The sequence below is a fragment of the Callospermophilus lateralis genome, chromosome 4 (assembly GCF_048772815.1).
Source record: "Callospermophilus lateralis isolate mCalLat2 chromosome 4, mCalLat2.hap1, whole genome shotgun sequence".
Lineage (NCBI taxonomy): Eukaryota > Metazoa > Chordata > Mammalia > Rodentia > Sciuridae > Callospermophilus > Callospermophilus lateralis.
Genome location: NC_135308.1, coordinates 157,871,954 through 157,890,985, shown reverse-complemented (window position 1 = coordinate 157,890,985; position 19,032 = coordinate 157,871,954). Strand labels below are relative to the sequence as shown.

The 19,032-nt window shown below is 40.5% G+C and overlaps 1 protein-coding gene across 2 annotated transcripts; it reads left to right on the top strand.

Moving 5' to 3' along the window:
* The first annotated feature begins 467 nt into the window (after positions 1 to 467).
* On the top strand, positions 468 to 17,283 carry Ddx17 (DEAD-box helicase 17). Of its 2 annotated transcripts, none has more exons than XM_076855160.1 (13): positions 468 to 754; positions 6,197 to 6,347; positions 6,980 to 7,079; positions 7,851 to 7,984; positions 8,513 to 8,578; positions 9,543 to 9,684; positions 9,922 to 10,082; positions 10,173 to 10,345; positions 10,816 to 10,926; positions 11,151 to 11,212; positions 11,595 to 11,654; positions 15,639 to 15,881; positions 16,674 to 17,283. In XM_076855160.1, exons 1-13 carry the CDS (start codon positions 705 to 707, stop codon positions 17,177 to 17,179), a joined length of 1,959 nt encoding a protein of 652 aa, XP_076711275.1. In that variant the 5' UTR covers positions 468 to 704; the 3' UTR covers positions 17,180 to 17,283. The 2 variants fall into 2 exon arrangements, with proteins under 2 accessions (XP_076711275.1, XP_076711274.1); XM_076855159.1 differs by having other exon boundaries at positions 614 to 754; positions 15,639 to 15,875.
* The last annotated feature ends 1,749 nt before the right edge of the window (positions 17,284 to 19,032 follow it).

The window sequence follows — 19,032 nt, the reverse complement described above, 5'->3', positions numbered from 1 at the left end:
TTCTGCATGGCAGCCCGCACAAGCAGGCCTCAAGTTCGTCCCGCGGCCGGAACTCGGCAAAATCCTCTATTCTCTAAACAGAATGCGCTACGCATACTGCGCATCTTCGCAATAGTGGGCCGGGTAACGACGTACAGAATGTTACGTCGCGCCGGAGGCTCTTCCCCCATCCCACTCCACGTTCGGGTTCAGTTGGCGCGAGAGCTCTACGCCCTCTCCGTACTTTGTTTTTCTTAGCCCAACCGCAAAAAGCGCCCATTTCCGCAACTGACGCAAAACGCTTCCAAGAATCGCCGTAGCACCCCGCGGACCCCCTCGGGCTATTCCGAGACGCTGTTTACGTATCATCTCCGACGTACGTAGTGTTAAGTTGGAGCAGTCTCAGCGGCGGCCGCCATTTTGTGCAGTCGCTGGGAAGGAAGGAGACGCCTGAACCGCGGCACTGCCGGGTTTGAGCGTAGCCAAACCTACCCACCGTTTTTATAACCCCGATTCTCTGTGTTTTGCTCCCGTCTCCGACGAGAGAGGCGGCGACGGTGGCGTCTGCGACGGGAGACAGCGCGTCGGAGCGAGAGAGCGCCGCGCCTGCCGCCGCCCCAACAGCGGAGGCGCCGCCGCCATCGGTCGTGACCAGACCGGAGCCGCAGGCCCTCCCGAGCCCGGCCATTCGTGCCCCGCTCCCAGATCTCTACCCATTTGGGACCATGCGCGGAGGCGGCTTTGGCGACCGGGACCGGGACCGGGACCGCGGAGGGTAAGGGGACCGCGGGGGCGCGGAAGGCCAGACCGCGGGCGCGCGCGCGCGGGGCGGGGGAGACAAGGCTCCGCGGCTGCGGCGGCGGCCCTGAGCGCAGGCCTCGCCGCGGGGTCCCGGGGCCCCGGGGTCGGCGGCTCGGCCTCACAGAGCGTCTCCTTGCGGGAGGCCGTCTTGAAGGCTCGGCCCCGCCCTGGGGAGTGAGCAGGAGGGGCGCCGCAGCCCCGCCGGCCTCGCCCGCTTCCCGGCCTCGGAGCCCGGCCGTCGCGCGGAGTCATTTGATCCGCAGGCCGCGGCCTCACCTGGAAGGAACGCGGTGGGTGTTCTCGGTCTGCCGAGGGCAAGCCCGGCGCCCAGTGGCTCCACTCGGGTCGCGTCTCCAGCGGTCATCGCTTATGGCACCGGAGTCTGAAAAAACACTCTTTTCCTCCCTTTGTTATTTTATTTATTTATTTATTTAGTTTTGCACCCAGGGTCTCTTGCAGGCCCGGCAGGCGCTCCACCCCGGGGCTGCACCCGCGGCCCCACCTCTGGTTTTATAACACAGGCTTTAATCGCCTTCGGTCACACCTCGAATAACTGCGAGGAAGCACGTTGGGATGTAAAGCAGTGAACTTAGTTGGCATCCAAATGATTGTGTTTGAAGAGAGGGGTTGGGGTGGCGGTTTTGTACTTTTAATTTTTTAGTGTGCCTGTGATCCGATCTTTTTCTTTTTCCCTCTTAATTGTACTGCAACATCAACTTCTCGGCCTAAAAGGAAGTTTTTGATGTTGTGATGCCATAGTTAACAACATAGTTGGACTTCAACTTGGGAGTAAACCTGAAGTCCTCTCAGATCCAGAGATTTAAATCTTTTATTATAAGTTTACTAAACGATCATGTTGCTCAAGGGATACAGGTATTTGCGCAGTCATCTTTTTATTTATAAAAGTGACATTTCTGGTTAAAGAGCAGTGTGACTTTGGACAGGATCCTTTTGTGACCCTCTATTTCTTCATCAGAAGGCAGCAGTAATGCCTTCATTTTGTTGTGTTCTCAGAAATTAAGAGAATGTGGGTGGCGCATTTGTCTTGCTGCAGTAACTCTTCAGTTAATGATATTCTTTTCAAACATTTGTCTTTGGTTCAGAGGCCCAACTATCAGCCTTACTTAGTCTCAGGCACTTCAGTTATCACTTAGGCCAAATAAAAATCATTTCAGTTTATATATTGTTAGGAAAATATTTGATCTTAGTGCCTGATTTGAAGGGGAGAGCTGCACATTTAGCCAAGTTCAGAAGTGGACTTCAATACCACCACTAAGAAAACATCTGGGAAAGTTGAAAGGGACCCTCTCTAAGCTTTACTCTCAGTACATAAGACCTAGAGAAGTCCTCCCACATGTGTCCCAAGATCCATGTGCAAAAATGCTTTTTACCAATATTGTTCTTGACACAAGGATATTGGAAACAAATGTCTGAATAAATTTTGGGTGTTCATATTTGAATACAATATAGTAGTGGAAAAGAAAAAAACTTTGTTCAACTTGGATGACTCACAAACATGTTGAGCTAAGAGCCAAATTGTAGTAAGAAAAGTTTAAGGGTATATAAATAAGATATAAAAACCAGGGGGGTAAGCTGGGCCCAGTGTTGCATGCTTGTAATGCTGAGGCAGGAGGATTGAAAGTTAAAGGCCAGCCTGAGCTGTCTCAACCAGGCTGGGGTGGGGGTAGGGGTGGTTTATTGGTAGAATGCTTGCCTAGCATACATGACACTCTGGGTCCTATCCCCAGTACTGCTTAAAGAAAAAACAAGGGAGGGGGTAACAGATTTCAAAGCAGTGGTTATGGTGGGGGGTTTAAGCTAAGAATAGGCACGTGGAGAATACCAAAATACTGGTAGTGTTCTATTTACTTACCATGGGTGTTTGGTTTAACATTTCCTTTCACCGTATTTATACTTTAACAATAAAATTATTTGAAAAGAGAAGAAAGTTTCTGGTTCATATTTTATCCCATACTGGGTTGTTGAGTATTAGATGACATTTAAAAAACAAAAGCTTTTTTTAAAAAGCCTCAAACAAAACAGCATTCTTCATAAGTCCAATGCCCTAACTCTGCTTTGCCTGAATTTTCCTTTATAATTTGAATTGCTATTGTTTTCATTCTTCACTAAATGTTACAGAGCTGAATTATTGTGCAGTGTAGGGTACTTTTTTAAATTTTTGTTTGTTTGTTTGAAAAGGGGATGGATGAGATCAGCATGTGAATGGTCCAAAAAAGATTACACATTTAAACAGGTGTGATTTGTATGTTGATAAAAGAATGTTGAAGTCTTAAGAGCTGAATTTATTGCATAGCCAAATAAACCATTTAATCATTACTGCTACTTACTTGTTAAAAGTATTTACTGAATATTGTAGTATACCCGAGAGTAGGATATGGGTACGTGTGATGGGTGGCATGGAGATGCTCAAGACCTTGATGGGGTAAAAGACTGCCTTGAATTTTGGGGTCAGCATTATAGAGGAGATGGTATATTTTCTAATAACTTTAAACTTCAAATTATATATTTAGTATAGAGTCATGTGTTTTAAATAATAAACCAGCTAGAAAAGAAAAATGCAAGTGGTCCTTTTAGTACAAGCCATAAAGGAGGTCTGGGTACATAGCCCAGTGGTAGAGCGCTTGCCTAGTCTGTGAAACCCAAGAGTTTGATCACCATATTTGAATTTTTTAAGAAGTTTTATTTTGGGGCTGGGGATGTGGCTTAAGCGGTAGTGCACTTCGATCCTCAGCACCACATACAAACAAAGATGTTGTGTCCGCCGAAAACTTTAAAAAATAAATAAATAAATATTAAAAATTATCAAAAAAAAAAAGTTTTGTTTTCTCCTAGATAATTTGCTTAAGGTTTGGATAACAAACACTGGAATACAGCAGAAACAGTGGATATGAAATAGGCTGACAATCGCTAGAAATTGGGTTTTAGTATTTTTATTTTCTTCATTGCAAGACTAATAATCTAAAAGCTTGATTTTATATTCCCCCACTGCCCCAGTGCTGGGGGTGAACCAGGGCCTCATCTATGCTAGGCAAGTGCTTTACCACTGAGCTAGACCCTCCAGCCCTTTTAAGTTGCCTAGGCTGACCTTAAACTTAGGTTCCTCCTGTCCCGGCCTTCAAGTACCTGTGATTAGAAATGTGTGTGGTGGTGCAGTTAGGTTATATTTCTTGAAATAGTACCTGTTTCATTTGCAAGTGGGGGTGGTATCCAACCTAGGTATTAAGCCTTAAGCTGAGAGCATATTTAAGATAGGGTAGTGTACTCTTTGTGTAAGAGTAAGTTACTCTGTATGTATTCTTTTTTCTCTCTGCATGTGTGGTGATGGAGATTGAACCTTGAACCTCATGCTTGCTAAGCAAGTACTCTTCCTGAGCTGTATCCTCAGCAGCTACGTGTATTCTTTTTTAAATAATATTTTGTTTTATTTGTAGTTGAACACACTGTCTTTATTTTATTTTTATGTGATGCTGAGGATTGAACCCAGAACCCCCGCATGAGCCACAACCCCAGCCCTACATGTATTCTTATACTGTTAAAGCTTCTCCTCTTTTGTTTCCTGATTTCTCCGTACCTGTTAAGCAGCAATATAAATGAAATGAAATTAGCCAGGTTCTGTCCATTGAGATACCTAGTGATCCCAATAAAATTTCCTGCCAGAAATGGAAATAACTAGTTATTCTCGAAGCTAAAGATTTCTAATAGTTTGAATTATAGGAAATTGAAGCTCTTTAAAATAGCTATTGCTGAACTTTCTGCAAGATGAAATAAGTGAGAATAGAAGCAACAAATTAGATTCAATACAGTATTTTACATGGAATAAGTAAATGCAATTTAAAAAATGCTATATAATTTGTATACCAAAATCTTATACTTAATATATATCAATTTAGGGAAATGAAGGCCTTCTTAGTGTTAGGATTCTTCTAGGAAAAGAAGCTTCTAATATATTTTAGGTTTAGCTAGTGGCCATGTTTGTATTATTTAGCTTTCTTATTTTAAAAGGTATATAACGAGAGATTGATTTTGTGTAATTTGTTAAAATTGAAAACCTTTACGAAAGCTGGCGCTGGGAGGCTGAAATAGGAGGATCACAAGTTGTAGGTCAGCCTGGGCAACTTAAACCCTGCTTCAAATTTTTAAAAGGGCTGGGGATGTAGCTTGGTTTTAGAGCACCCCATAGTTCAACCCAGTACTTGGGGTGGGGGGTGCGAAAAGAAAAAAAAAAAAAACTTTAAAAAGGTTTATTGAAGGGTTCTTCTGTCAACTAATAGTACTGTTTGCTCAGGGTTGGGAGATAAGTAAAGATGGAAACAGGAGGAGGGAAAGCTCATAAATTTCATTCCTTTGGATGTTACCATAAACTGAATTTCAGTTTCAGGTGAAGACTGTCTTACTACTCTGCTTAGGTCCCATAGGCCTTTGCAGAAAACGAAATGAAAAGTACTAGTCATGGAAGAGAGGAAGGGTCCAAGAAGCTGTTCTAAGATTTGGTTGATTTTTTGTGGTTTTTCTCTCTGACCACAATCTTTTTGTAGATGATACAGTGCCTTTATTTTATTTTTTTTATTTTTAGTGGTGCTCAGGTGCCTCACCCATGGTAAGCAAGCAATCTACCACTAAGCTACAACCTCTGTCCTCCCTGACCACAGTCTTGCCCTTAATTTAAAGCTTAAACTAATGTCTTCTATTACATGGAGTTGGGCATTGTATTGTATCTAGCACCACTCAAAATAATATCTGGCACCAGCTATTTGTTGAATATATTAATGCAACTAACTGGCACTAAGTGCTTGCTGTGGTGAGTACTGTTTAAGTACTTTACACATGCCATCTTCACAGCTTACACAGTTGGTGGTACTTCTCTTTCTGCTCTATATAGGACATTGAGGCATGGAGAAGTAAATAATTTGCTCTGGATCAAACATTAAGAAGCAGAATTAGGGCTAGAGATGTAGCACAGTTGGTAGAATGCTTGCCTCACATGCACAAGGCCCTTGGTTCAAACCCCAGCACCTTGCAAGGGCGGGGGGATTAAAATTCAAATCTTGTCTCTGATTTTTATCATACTTAATAATAGTGTTGTTGGGTAGTAAAGGAAGTTTTTTTAAAAAAAACTTCTCTATCTTCAAATTCATGTATAAAATTATTTGGGGTGGGGGTGGGAAACTAGAGTCAACGTTGGGCATTTTTATGGCATATAAGATATATCACTTGGGGCTGGGGTTGTGGCTCAGCAGTAGAGTGCTTGCATCACTTTAAATTAAAATATGAATGAACCAAAGACTGCACTGTGTAGCTTAGTGGTAGAGCACTTGCCTTACTAGCATGTGCAAGGCCCTGGGTTCAACCCCCAGCACTGAAAAAAGACTATAAAAAAATTTCTTTATGTTTCTAGATTTGGAGCAAGAGGTGGTGGTGGCCTTCCCCCAAAGAAATTTGGTAATCCTGGGGAGCGTTTACGTAAAAAGAAGTGGGATTTGAGTGAGCTCCCCAAATTTGAGAAGAATTTTTATGTGGAACATCCAGAAGTGGCAAGACTGACTCCAGTAAGTGAGCGAGTGTGTGTGTTTTTTTTATCTTACACAAGTAAAAGTAGACATACTGGCTCTGGAGTATACTTGTGTACTGCTATTACTGTGTTATATTTTATTCTAGTGTGTTAAGACTGGATACTCAGGATAGGGACCAGTTTAAATAAGCATATAATGTATTCCTTGGTTCTTATTTATTGATTGTTTCCCAACCTATCTGTCATACGTGATTTTAACTATTTTATGCTAGGTGTCAGGTCTTTTCAACAATGAAATACATTTTTAAAAAATAAATTGGCAGTGTATACTCTTAATTTCATTATAATAATTATTTTAGATTCTACCCATGAAATGGCTTTTTGTTAAGGGAAAAAAGTAATGAAAAGAGCACTTGGGCCAGGTTTCACATTTTCTCCTTTTTCCTAGTTTTGACCTTAGGCACATGTCGCTCATTCTGAGTATGTTTTCTCCTATGTAAAATGGAACCCTTGTTCACCTGTATCATTAACTTATAAAGTTGAAGTAATGAAAACATTATATATTTAGTTTTGTTAGTGTGAATTGGGAGGTAATTGTCAGCTGGATTGTAACAAAGTTTTGAATTGTTGAGAATAATTTATACTAACTAGTCTTCATTTCTTTCTTAGTATGAGGTTGATGAACTACGCAGAAAGAAAGAGATCACAGTGAGAGGAGGAGATGTTTGTCCTAAACCTGTCTTTGCCTTCCATCACGCTAACTTCCCACGTAAGTGTTTTTTAATTCAGAATCTTAATTAAGGGTTGAATAGTAAACATGAACATTAGGCTATTTAAAGGTTTTGACATAGGCTCGGGATGTTGTTGAAAAAATGTGTATAAAGCGTTTCATGAAGGTAATAATTTATTCCATGTTATGGTTCCAAAAATATGTAAACCTGCTCAAGGCAAATCTCTTGTTGCATAAGGGAAAATTTTTTCATGCTCTTCTGTTCTTCAGTTCCGACTGAGAAAAAGGTTTTTTCTATCTTTCCCTGGGGTTTTACCTCTGTATTACAAAGCAGAATAAAGTTGCTTTCTAACTGGAGATAATATAAATTTGGCTCCCAAAAAAGTGGACTGCCCATGATGTTAGATGCTTTAGGATAGTGGTTTTCAAAGATAGCAGAGAACTTCAGGGCAGAATTTTAGGGTTTTTTGATTTTTTTTTTTTTAATAATAAATTTATTAGAGAGATGTAAAGCTGGGTAAATCTTAAAAGCCTAATAAGTTTTTGTTTGTTTTGTGGTTTTTGTTGTTATTGTTATGGTTACTGGGGATTGAACTCAGGGTCACTTGACCACTGAGTCACATCCCCAGACTTATTTTGTATTTTATTTGTAGTCAGGGTCTCGCTGAATTGCTTAGCACCTCACCCTTGCTAAGGCCACTGGGATTACAGGCATGCGCCACCGCCCTCAGCCATAATAAGTTTTTAAAGCCTGTTTTGTCTGCATTCTTAGTTTTACTTAAAAACAATGACATGTTTATTCTTTTACAGAATATGTAATGGATGTATTGATGGATCAACACTTCACAGAACCAACTCCAATTCAGTGCCAGGGATTTCCATTGGCTCTTAGTGGGCGGGATATGGTGGGCATTGCTCAGACTGGCTCTGGAAAGACATTGGCGGTATGTACCAGCAAGTGGTAATTATTTTAGTATCCTAATTGTTAAATATACTTTTAAAAAATATTTATTTTTTAGTTATAGTTGGGCACAACTATAATACCTTTATGTATTTAATTTTATGTGGTGCTGAAGATTGAACCCAGGGCCTCACACGTGCTAGGCGAAAACTCTACTGCTGAGCCACAACGCCAGCCCTGGCACATATACTTTTAATTCTTCATTAAAATGTAATTAGTGTAGGTAATACTTTAGCTGTTAAATGTGTGGAAGTATTTTTAAAATTTACATTAGCATGAACACAGTAATGTTGAGTTCTGTTTTTCAGTTTCCTGTTTTAAGTATTAACTAATTACTGTTATATTTTAGAATTATTAAGATGATGGCTTGTTTTGGGGTTGGGAGTGTAGCTCACTTGGTAGAGTGCATGTCTCACATGCACAAAGCCCTGGGTTCAATCCCCAGCACCCCACCAAAAAATGATGAAAAGATGGCGGCTTGTTTTTAATATAAGATTCTTGTTCTCCCCAGTATTTGTTGCCTGCAATTGTTCATATTAACCACCAGCCGTACTTGGAAAGGGGAGATGGCCCGATTGTAAGTGTGTTTCAGTGTGTTTATAATTTTAATAAAAACTATAATTATTGTATTTTAAGTTTTATGCTTTATACACGTTATCTGATTTTGTTCTTAACTCCACCCTCCATATCTGAAAGTGATATTACCACAGTTCTTAATTGCTCAGTGATGCTGTGAGAAATATAGAAAAGATGTGAGATGGGTTCCCTGCTGTGTGGTTCTTAAAATCAGGTTGGGATTTTGTGTGTGTGTGTACTAGCCACATGTATTTGAAATGAGTGTGTATATTCTTGAGGATGTTTCAAAATACAAAAATGATATATTGTTTGCTTTATATAACATAGTGTATTCTATAGAGATTGTTCTTTTATCACTAGCTGATATGAGTGGATCAATACATGGAGAAGGATTACTAGTTGCTCACAGTTTGTATAGTACATGTTTCAAGAGTCTTGATTTGGTATTATTTGGGCCAGATTCCATGTGATTCTGGCAGCTTACATGAACTGTTGTTTTTGCTTATATACCCAGTGAAGAGAGCTTAAATGCGCAGTGTTGGCTCTGGCTTTTATTTTTTAATTCATTTGTATTTCTTGCTACTATTTAATCCATAGTTATGTTGCAGGATATTTTTTAAAATGTTTGCTCGTTTTGCAAGAGTTGTATAGTTTAAACTAGGTAATAAAATTTGTAAATCCATTTAAGTGGTACATATAAACTGTAATGAATTATAATGCATCAAAGGCAGGTGAGAATGCTGCCAGTGTCATTCCACATACTAAATAGTGAATTCTAATCATTTTTCCCCCACCCCATGGTGCCCTTCTACTTCTCTGTTGACCACGCACCCCGTCACGTGATTTGAAAAGTATTAGATAATAATGGAAGAGATATTTTATTGTATTTCACAGTTATTTATGGGTTTTTATTGTTATTGTTTTCTTAACCTGCAATGTCTCAAGTGGGTTTTTGCCTATTTCAGTGTCTGGTTCTAGCTCCTACCAGAGAGCTTGCTCAGCAAGTACAGCAGGTGGCTGATGACTATGGCAAGTGTTCTAGATTGAAGAGTACTTGCATTTATGGAGGTGCTCCTAAAGGTCCCCAGATTCGAGACTTGGAAAGAGGTAATTTAAAAAATTATCAGGAATATTAGTTTATCTTACTTTACCAATTTCTGTGAATGATATAGAAGAAAGGAGTACGATGTTGTGGGAAAAAATCAGTATTTTAGGAACTTAGAAATCCTTCGGTTTATTAGCTATTTTGGGAGAGGAATTGCACCACGCTGGAAAGTCTTAACTTTGTAAGATTTAATGGTTATGCAAGAATTCTTAATGAACTAGATCTTTTTTGTTTTGCAGGTGTTGAGATCTGCATAGCTACTCCTGGGCGCCTGATAGATTTCCTGGAGTCAGGAAAGACAAATCTTCGCCGATGTACTTATCTTGTGCTGGATGAGGCTGATAGAATGCTTGATATGGGCTTTGAACCCCAGATTCGTAAAATTGTTGACCAAATCAGGGTGTGTAAAACTGATCTTTCACTATCTTTATATTCTTTGACTATTGTTACAGTTCGTTAGCCTAAAAGAAAGCCTTTCCTTTCCTGATAGCCTGATAGGCAGACACTGATGTGGAGTGCCACCTGGCCAAAAGAAGTGAGACAGCTTGCAGAGGATTTTCTTCGTGATTACACCCAGATCAACGTGGGCAATCTAGAGTTGAGTGCCAACCACAACATCCTTCAGATTGTGGATGTCTGCATGGAAAGTGAAAAAGACCACAAGTATGAAAGAGATGTTACTGTCTGTTTTAATAACACTGATGATAATGCTCATAATGATCCAAAATTAAAAGTGAATCTAAAATTTTTTAGCCAGGCATGGTGGTGTATGCCTATAATCCCAGGAGGCTGAGGTAGGGGGATTGCAAGTTCAAGGCCAGCCTCATCTCCTTAGTAAAACCCTGTCTCAAAAAGGATTGGGGATGTAGCTCAGTGGAAAAAGTGCCCCTGGGTTCAGTCTCCAGTACCAAAAAGAAAGAGAAACTTTTTTTTTTTTTTTTTTTTTTTTTTTTTTTTGCTTTCTACTAATTCATCTTTTGTGTCATTTATTGGAGCATTGTGGTTAAAGAATTTTTACTATGATGTGAAAAGAAAGTGCTGTAGTTTGGGGAGTTAATACTGCAGAGATCTGACTAGTATGTGGGGAGGCCTTTCCTGCATGATGACAGTAGTGTTGGTCTTTTTTTTTTCAGGTTGATTCAACTAATGGAGGAAATAATGGCTGAAAAGGAAAATAAGACAATAATATTTGTGGAGACAAAGAGACGCTGTGATGACCTCACTCGAAGGATGCGTAGAGATGGGTGAGTATGGCACTGAGATAATTAGCCTTGGATTTTATAATTTCTAAACTGGTGTTGTGAATGTTGTATTTTAATAATGCCCCACATGCAATTTATTTTTTAAATGAATAGTCATCTTTTGCAGCCTAACAAACCCTAACAAAATTATGTAATAGCATTTCTTTTTAAGGCTTAGCTTTCCTCTTTAAAGATTTTTAAAATATTGGTCACTTTTTTCCTGCTAGTTGGCCTGCTATGTGTATCCATGGAGATAAGAGTCAACCAGAACGAGATTGGGTACTTAATGGTAAGTTCCAAACTAAAGGGCCAGATAGTGTTTTTGGCTTTACAAACCATCTGGTAATCCCTGTTGCCACTGCTAAACTCTGCCACTGTAACACAGAAAGCAGCTGGCCATAGACAACATGAGAACTCATGGCCTGGCTGAATTTCAACAAAATTTTACTAAGTGGCAAAAGTTAGTATTTAAGAACTGGGTGTGGTGGTGTACATCTGTAATTTCACGATTCATGAGGCTGAAGTAGAACGTTCAATTTCCTGGGCAATCAATACACACACATCTTGCTGGGGTGGGGGGTGATAATAATGGTTTTTCTTCTTCATTCCACAGCTTTTTAAGATGTCCCCTAGCTTGTTTGTATAACTTGATTTTTCATTTGTTTTTGCAGAGTTCCGCTCTGGAAAGGCTCCCATCCTCATTGCCACGGATGTAGCCTCCCGTGGGCTAGGTTTGTATAGATAGGTGTCTGTGTCAAGGGTTTATGTATCTTTTTGGTTTAAAGATTTGTCATTTCAATTTTAGAATTGTATAAACATCTGTTTAGTAAAAAGAGAAGACTATAAGTGTGACTCCCTCTCCCCACAGTTTTTTTTGTTTTTTGTTGGTCTTTTTTGTTTTTTCCTCAAAACCTTAGTTGTTTTTTTGTTTTTGCTTTTTTGGGTTTTTGGTTTTGGGGTTTTTTTTCCTCTCCTTTTATTTTCAAAGTCTCTTCCTGCTCCTAATAAACAGGCTTTGGTCTGCAGCAAGGCCTAGGCATGACTATTCAGTTTGAGGGAGAGGAGACATTCACTTGAACAGCTTAACTTCTTCCTGGTTTTGCTCTGTTTTCTGGCTTTTTAGAAGGAGCCTGATTGAACCTAGCTATTGAAAGCTAGTTTCTTCAGTTATTACTTTCCTTGTATCAGTCTGTTATAGATAAATTATAGAGGCCCAATTCTAAATCATATTTAACAAACTTATAATACAGTATCATTCAGTTAAATTCTATATTGCCCGGTGTAATTTACTGAAGTTAAAAAATGGTGGGCACTCAGTTATCTCCTCCTACTACTGTACTCATATCATAGATGTGATAATACAGAAGTTAAGAGCTTAATTTGAAAATGTTTTTGATGTAAGGTATATACAGATACTCTGGTACTTTAGCCCATCATTTTGAGCTAAACAGGTCTGACTCAAAACTTTTATATTTAAAAACAATTATTTCTGTTGTAAGGAAATTTTAAAACGATTGGCAGGCGTTTGATTCCTTGTCTAGTAAGGTGAGAAGTATCATATTCCCTAATACTATTTAATGTAAAGAGGACACATAGTCAAACTGGAATAAAAAAGTAATGGAGCCTTTTTGACAATTGGACTTATCATTGCCTCCTTCAGAGGGGGTGACCTGCAGCCATGATGGAAAGTTGTCCCTGCCCTCTGAGGTCCTGTCTGGGTCTGTGCCGGTAGAGCTTGGACCTGTTGGGAGAGGAGGTGGAGGCCTGAAAGCACTTTACTCAAAAGCTTTCAGTAATGTGGTTTTTAAACAGGCTTGCTATGTGCTGGTAGCTTCTTTGTGCATCTTGCCTAGACAATTAAAAATATTTGCTCCATGTCCCTTGCATTTCTAAATCGAATCAATTGGCTACCATTAGAATAACTTAGACTCTTCATCCCAGTCCCCCTCATCCAAGTGAGGGGAGAGGGAAGGTACCTGAGTCTGTTTCTTGTTACTCAACATCAGTGCTTGTTTTGGGCCCCTTTGTTTGCTGCCTTGTAAAAAATCAAAAGGAGGGAGAAAACCCACCAAAATGGCAGAATTCTGACCAAGGTCCTACAAGATCCTGGAAAGTGAAGGCTTCTACCTCATAGACAGGGGTGCGATTTTCAGCTGAGTCACCAGGCCTTTTTTCACTTCCTGTCGAGCGATGATCTTAAATGTTCCCTTCAGGTAAGTTCTTTGATTCCCATAATTTTATAGTAATCATCCTCAAGGCAACCACTATTCCCTTTCCACTGGGATATTTTTTTATTTCTCCTTTTTGTTTAAACTACACGCTGTTAAACTAAAAGTATTGAATTTATTTTGTTTTGTTTTTTAACAGAAGCTTTGATATCAGCTGCAGATCCCTCAGTACATGGCCGAGGCAAATCTACATTGGCCCGAAGCAGCTCTAGATGGGCCTGTTGGCTAGCCTTAGACCCTCCCAATTAGTGATTGGAGATTCAGGCCATGTCCTAGGGCTTTCCAGACCAAAGGTTCTTAGGCAGCTGGCCAAAACATTAACTTTTCCATTTCTTACCCTGCTACAGCATCTTCTATAAAGGCAGCAAGATAATATTGTGGCAGTGCACAAATAACATCAGGGCAGGCTTGACTGGAGAAAAACAAATTCTGCGCTTGCTCCTGTGTGCCTTCGGCCAGCTATGTGCACACACAGGACAGCTTTCTAGTGAAGAACTTGCACCATGTCTGCCCCCTATTGAGCCCCTCCAGAAGTACTCCCAAGTATTATTGTTGACTGCAACCCCCACCCCATCCCCACCCTCAATGCCAGTGCTTTCTGCTAGGAAAGCATACTTTTGTGTGTTTGTGCAGTAATTCCACTTGCTCTGCTTCCAAGGGCTATACTCAGTGGGAGCGACTAAGGAGCATTATCCTAGCTCTGAAGATGTGGTCATGGATTATAATCACCCCCACCCCTCCCCAACCCTTGCCCTGTGAATTTTTTTTCTTTGTGGCATCAACGACCCTAGCCTGAGACTCACGCTGCCCCCTGTGATAAGTGCCTTCTCGTCTTTCTGGTGTGATTCAGGACTTTAGGGGTCAGTAAAGACCGAGGAGCCTTTATTGTAATAAGAAACAGACATAATGCCCCTTCTTCACAAGCCCTGTAACAACAGCCGATTTTTTTTTTTTTTTTTAAATCATCTCCCCTTTCCCCCTGAAATTAATCCAGTCTGGGCAATAGATGCAGTCTGACCCTTTGGATGTAACTTACATTTTTTTTATTAATTATTTTTTTCTACAATCACCCCAATTACCTTGGGGGAGGCGTTGGAGGACCTGAAATTTTTACCCGAACCCAGGTTCTCCGGCGCTTGGCAACCAAATGGGGCTACAGAGAAGCATCTAAGCCAGTTCACAGAGCGAGCGTGTGTGGGGACTTCTCACTGCCACGGACCCTTGATGCATGCTCCCCGCGCTCCAGTGGTCCCGTGTCAGAAGGCGGAGTTTTCGAAAGGAGGCCGCCAAAAATAAAAGGCAAAGAGACGGGATCGGCTGCAGCGGTTTCCCAAAGGAGGAGGGAGTGTGCATCGGTCTGGTAACAAACAGAGAATGTTTTTTCATTATTTATATCACAAAAATCTGTGTTTTATCTAGGATATTTTCTGAATATTCTTTGTAAAATGCAGATTTTTTTTCCACAAAACATTAGGATTCTGTTATATTCTTAAATTTGTTTGTTTTAAGTAGGTAAAAAAATACATTTAGCTGAAAGCATTACACTAACATTTACATACTGTAAGCATTAGGAGATTATTCAGCCCAATTCCCAGCAGTAGAGAGAATATTAAAACTTGTGTCTCAAGGTTTCATTTTTTTCCCATGTTCTTTGGCTATTTATTTAATTTCCCAGGTCACATAGACGATCTTTGAGCATTGAAACAAGTACTAAGCCTGAAATAACCTTGAGTTGGGCAAAAAACTTTATTTGACAGAAGCTGGGTTTGGTAGTATAGTGAAATTTTAGTGTAATGTGTGCTTGTGGTAATTCAAAGGGGAAGGATATTTTTTTGCAAAGGAAATTAGGTGTGTACTTTGGCTCTGATCAGTTTGTTGTTTTGTTGTTGTTGTTGTTGTTTTTTTTTTTTTTTTTCAATATAAGAGCAAAAAAGAATTAACCTAAATGTTAAGTCTCCTTGAAAATGTAGTAATAAAACACATGAAGCTCCTTTTTTCATTTTGCTCTGTGACTGGTTCAAAGGTAAGTTTGTTATGTTGTTGGTAGATTTTTGCCAGGCTTCTCCCAACAGAGTAGAAGTGATTTGGCCCTGTAACATAACAGTGGTTAGCACTTGCTTTCTGTATTCCAGTTTTGGAAAGGATGGCACTGGAACTTGGTGGTCTAAGGACCAACATTGGTGCAGCTCCTGTCAGTACATTGGTCAACTATAGATGAGGCAGGAGTTTGATGGCTGGATGGGATTTCCTTAGAGTTCGATAGCCAGTAAAGATGCCAATTCCCATGCATGTCCCAAGAATCACTAATCTTCTTTTACTCTGTTGGGATGAGTCTTTTTTTGTTCCTGCTCAGAGTGGTTACTAACTGCACCTTCTCTCCTCTTGCTGTCATCTGCATTCGTGCTTCCCACCTGTTGTTGGCATGTCCTTTACCTTCTCTTTCCCTGCCACGTCAACCTACACGCTGACTCACCATTGACGTGGAAGATGTGGAAGATGTCAAGTTTGTGATCAACTACGACTATCCAAACAGCTCAGAGGATTATGTACATCGTATTGGCAGAACAGCCCGTAGCACCAACAAGGGTACTGCCTATACCTTCTTCACCCCAGGGAACCTAAAGCAGGCCAGAGAGTTGATCAAAGTGCTGGAAGAGGCTAATCAAGCTATCAATCCAAAACTGATGCAGCTGGTGGACCACAGAGGTGGCGGCGGAGGAGGGGGTAAGGGTAAGTCCTGGAGTTTTCCAGGTACTGCCAAGGTATCTTTTACATTTATTATGTCTTGGTTTATCTTTATTTATTTACTTATTTATTTATTTAGGTGGTGGGGCTAGGGATCCAACCCAGGGCCTCATGCATGCAAGGCAAGCACTCTACCAACTTAGCTATATCCCCAGCCCCTGTTTTGGTTTATTAATCCTGTGAAAACTTTAAATATATTGCTTAATAACAAAGGAGGCTGCTTAGTAATTTTCCTGAATTTTTATATATTTTTCATATATTTAGCAGCACAGTATTTCTGTAGTCATCTAAAATTGATCTTTGTGAAATATATGGTACATGTTCATCATTAAGCTAAACTATTTTTTAATACCTTAAATGCTTAGCATCTTAGTTTTCAGTTTCTATATGAAGTCAGTGATTTTACAGAAATTGAGACACGGTTGTCTCTCCACCATTGCAGAATATACTAGGAGTTAGACTTCCTAACTCCAGGTTTGTTGTTAAGATTGTAGTCTTGGTCATGCTCAAGAAAAGAGCCTAAAACAGTAAAGTGCCTACTTGGGGGCTGGCCTAGCTGAAGGTCAAGGACTTTTTTTTTTTTTTTTTTTAAGTTATTGATGGACATTTATTTATTTATATGTGGTGCTGAAGACTAAACCCAGAGCTTCACACATGCTAGGCAGGCACTCTACCACAGAGCCACAACCCCAGCGTATACCCCTTCATTTTTATATTTGTTTTTTTTGTTTGGATCATAGGCTTGGCATTAAAAAATACTTTGTATCCTTCCATCAGGAGGTCGTTCTCGATACCGGACCACTTCTTCAGCCAACAATCCCAATCTGATGTATCAGGATGAGTGTGACCGGAGGCTACGAGGAGTCAAAGATGGTGGCCGAAGAGACTCTGCAAGCTACCGGGATCGTGGTGAAACCGATAGAGCCGGTTATGCTAATGGCAGTGGCTATGGAAGTCCAAATTCTGCCTTTGGAGCACAAGCAGGCCAATATACCTATGGTCAAGGCACCTATGGGGCAGCTGCTTATGGCACCAGTGGCTATACAGCCCAGGAATATGGTGCTGGCACGTATGGTGCTAGTAGCACCACCTCAACCGGGAGAAGTTCACAGAGCTCTAGCCAGCAGTTTAGTGGGATAGGCCGTTCTGGGCAGCAGCCACAGCCACTGATGTCACAACAGTTTGCACAACCTCCAGGAGCCACCAATATGATAGGTTACATGGGGCAGACGGCCTACCAGTATCCTCCTCCTCCCCCTCCCCCTCCTCCTTCACGTAAATGAAGCCACTCAGTGGTAGTGACTCCTGCAGACTTAAAATTACATATAAAGGAACACTGTCTTTACTTCCCCCCTTCCCTTTTTCTTTATTTTTTTTATTGTTTTTTTTTCCCCCTCCCAACCATTGTGATTTGTCTTTTCATGCAGATTAGTTAGAATTCACTGCCAGGTTTCTTCTGCCCCCGCTCCCCCCAATCCAGTCTATAATAACAGATTTTGTAAAAATATACATAATGACTGGAAGAGAAAAATTTCTTCCCCCAACTTCTTGCATGTTGAGGATATTTGAGCTATTTTTCATCTTAAAAGAAAAAGTAAGGTATTAGGAGGTCCTTTTATGGGAGCCTATTTTTTGTTGTTGTCCTGAGTTTGTTGGGAGGCAGGGGGGGAGGACTGGATTGTCCTGCAGAAGAAGATGGCATCTGTGCTGTGAATTACTCTCATCACTGGGTTAGAAAACCAAGAGGAATTTCCCTGCACGTTTTCCATGATTTTTTTATTTTTTATTTTATTTTATTTTTTTTTAAGCATTTCTCAAGTTGGATCAGGGTTCCTCCGGCCTGATGAGGTTTTTTTGTTTTTGTTTTTAAAGACCATGCTTTGCCATTATCATTTCTGCTGATGGCTTGAGTGCATTTGACAGTTAAATATTTTTAATTGGTTTTCTCTTCTCTTACAGTCTGCCTTCCCCTCTCCCAGTTACTGAAAAATAACCAGTGTAGTGTCAGGTTAGAAATTGCTGAGTGTCAGTTTAATTCTGTCTTTTAATTGAAAACCACAAGGGTTAATGGCATTGGTTAAACTGCAGCATCTTGGCATTGGGGTGGGAACTTGCCTGTTTTTTCTTCCCCACTTAACCAGGGACCATCTGTGAAATTAATTTCCTGGCTGAAGAGTTACTGTGAGCAAATGAATGTCAGTGCTCACTGGGAATTTAATTTTAAGTAGTCGAGCCTCTGCATTCACCTGCAGTGTGTAAGGAACCTTTAATAATTAAATATTTTATTCAAAATGGGCAGATTTTCCTTTTCAATTCAGTATTTGTAGAACTAGGATAAAAGCAGCTCTCTTTGCCAGTCACTCTGCCCCTTTGGCCAAGCTATTGTGAGCAAACACTCTTAAGCCCCCCCCAAGCTCTTCATGCCCTGTCCTGCGTGCTTTCTAACAACTTCTGAAGGTATGCTGTCCTCAATATCCCTTTGCACTCAGCTTTTCACAGGTAGGTAGCTCTTAGGAAATGTTCTGGAGGACTCAAACCCAAGTCCTTTTTAATTTTCCTTTTTAAATTTTTCTCCATTTGAAGGTAGGTGGGTTGGTCCCCTTTATAGTGATATTGTCTTATTATTAAGACTTAAAACAGCAGATGGACTGGAAAAAATATTCTGCTTTCGTGTTCACGATAACCATAGGGCGGGCGGGCAGGCAGGTAGCCTGCCTGCTCCAGAAGCCTCTTCCAGATCCACTGTGGTGGAACTGTTCATTTTTATGCTGTTACCAGTATCACAGTGCAGTTAAAGGAAAGGCTCCCCTGCGTTCTTAGGCTATGGCCTGAACATGCTTGTTGGTTTGTAAGATCTAAAAATTGAAATACTTGAGGATTTTGTTTTTGTTTTTGTTTTCCTTTTAAAATCCTTCAGGGGGAGAGAAGGGATGGTTTCTGAGGGGTTCTGAAAGTATTGATTCAGTGTGCAGCATACCAGGTAGGTTGTCAGCATAAGCTGAAATGTGTGCATGTAAAAACTTTGGCATCCTTTTTTACTTTCCACTTCCTTCCCTGCTCTTTTTCTTCCCCATCTTTAAAAATAGAGGCCAAGGATGGTAGGCACAGAAGAAATATGGCAAAACTGTTCTGTGCT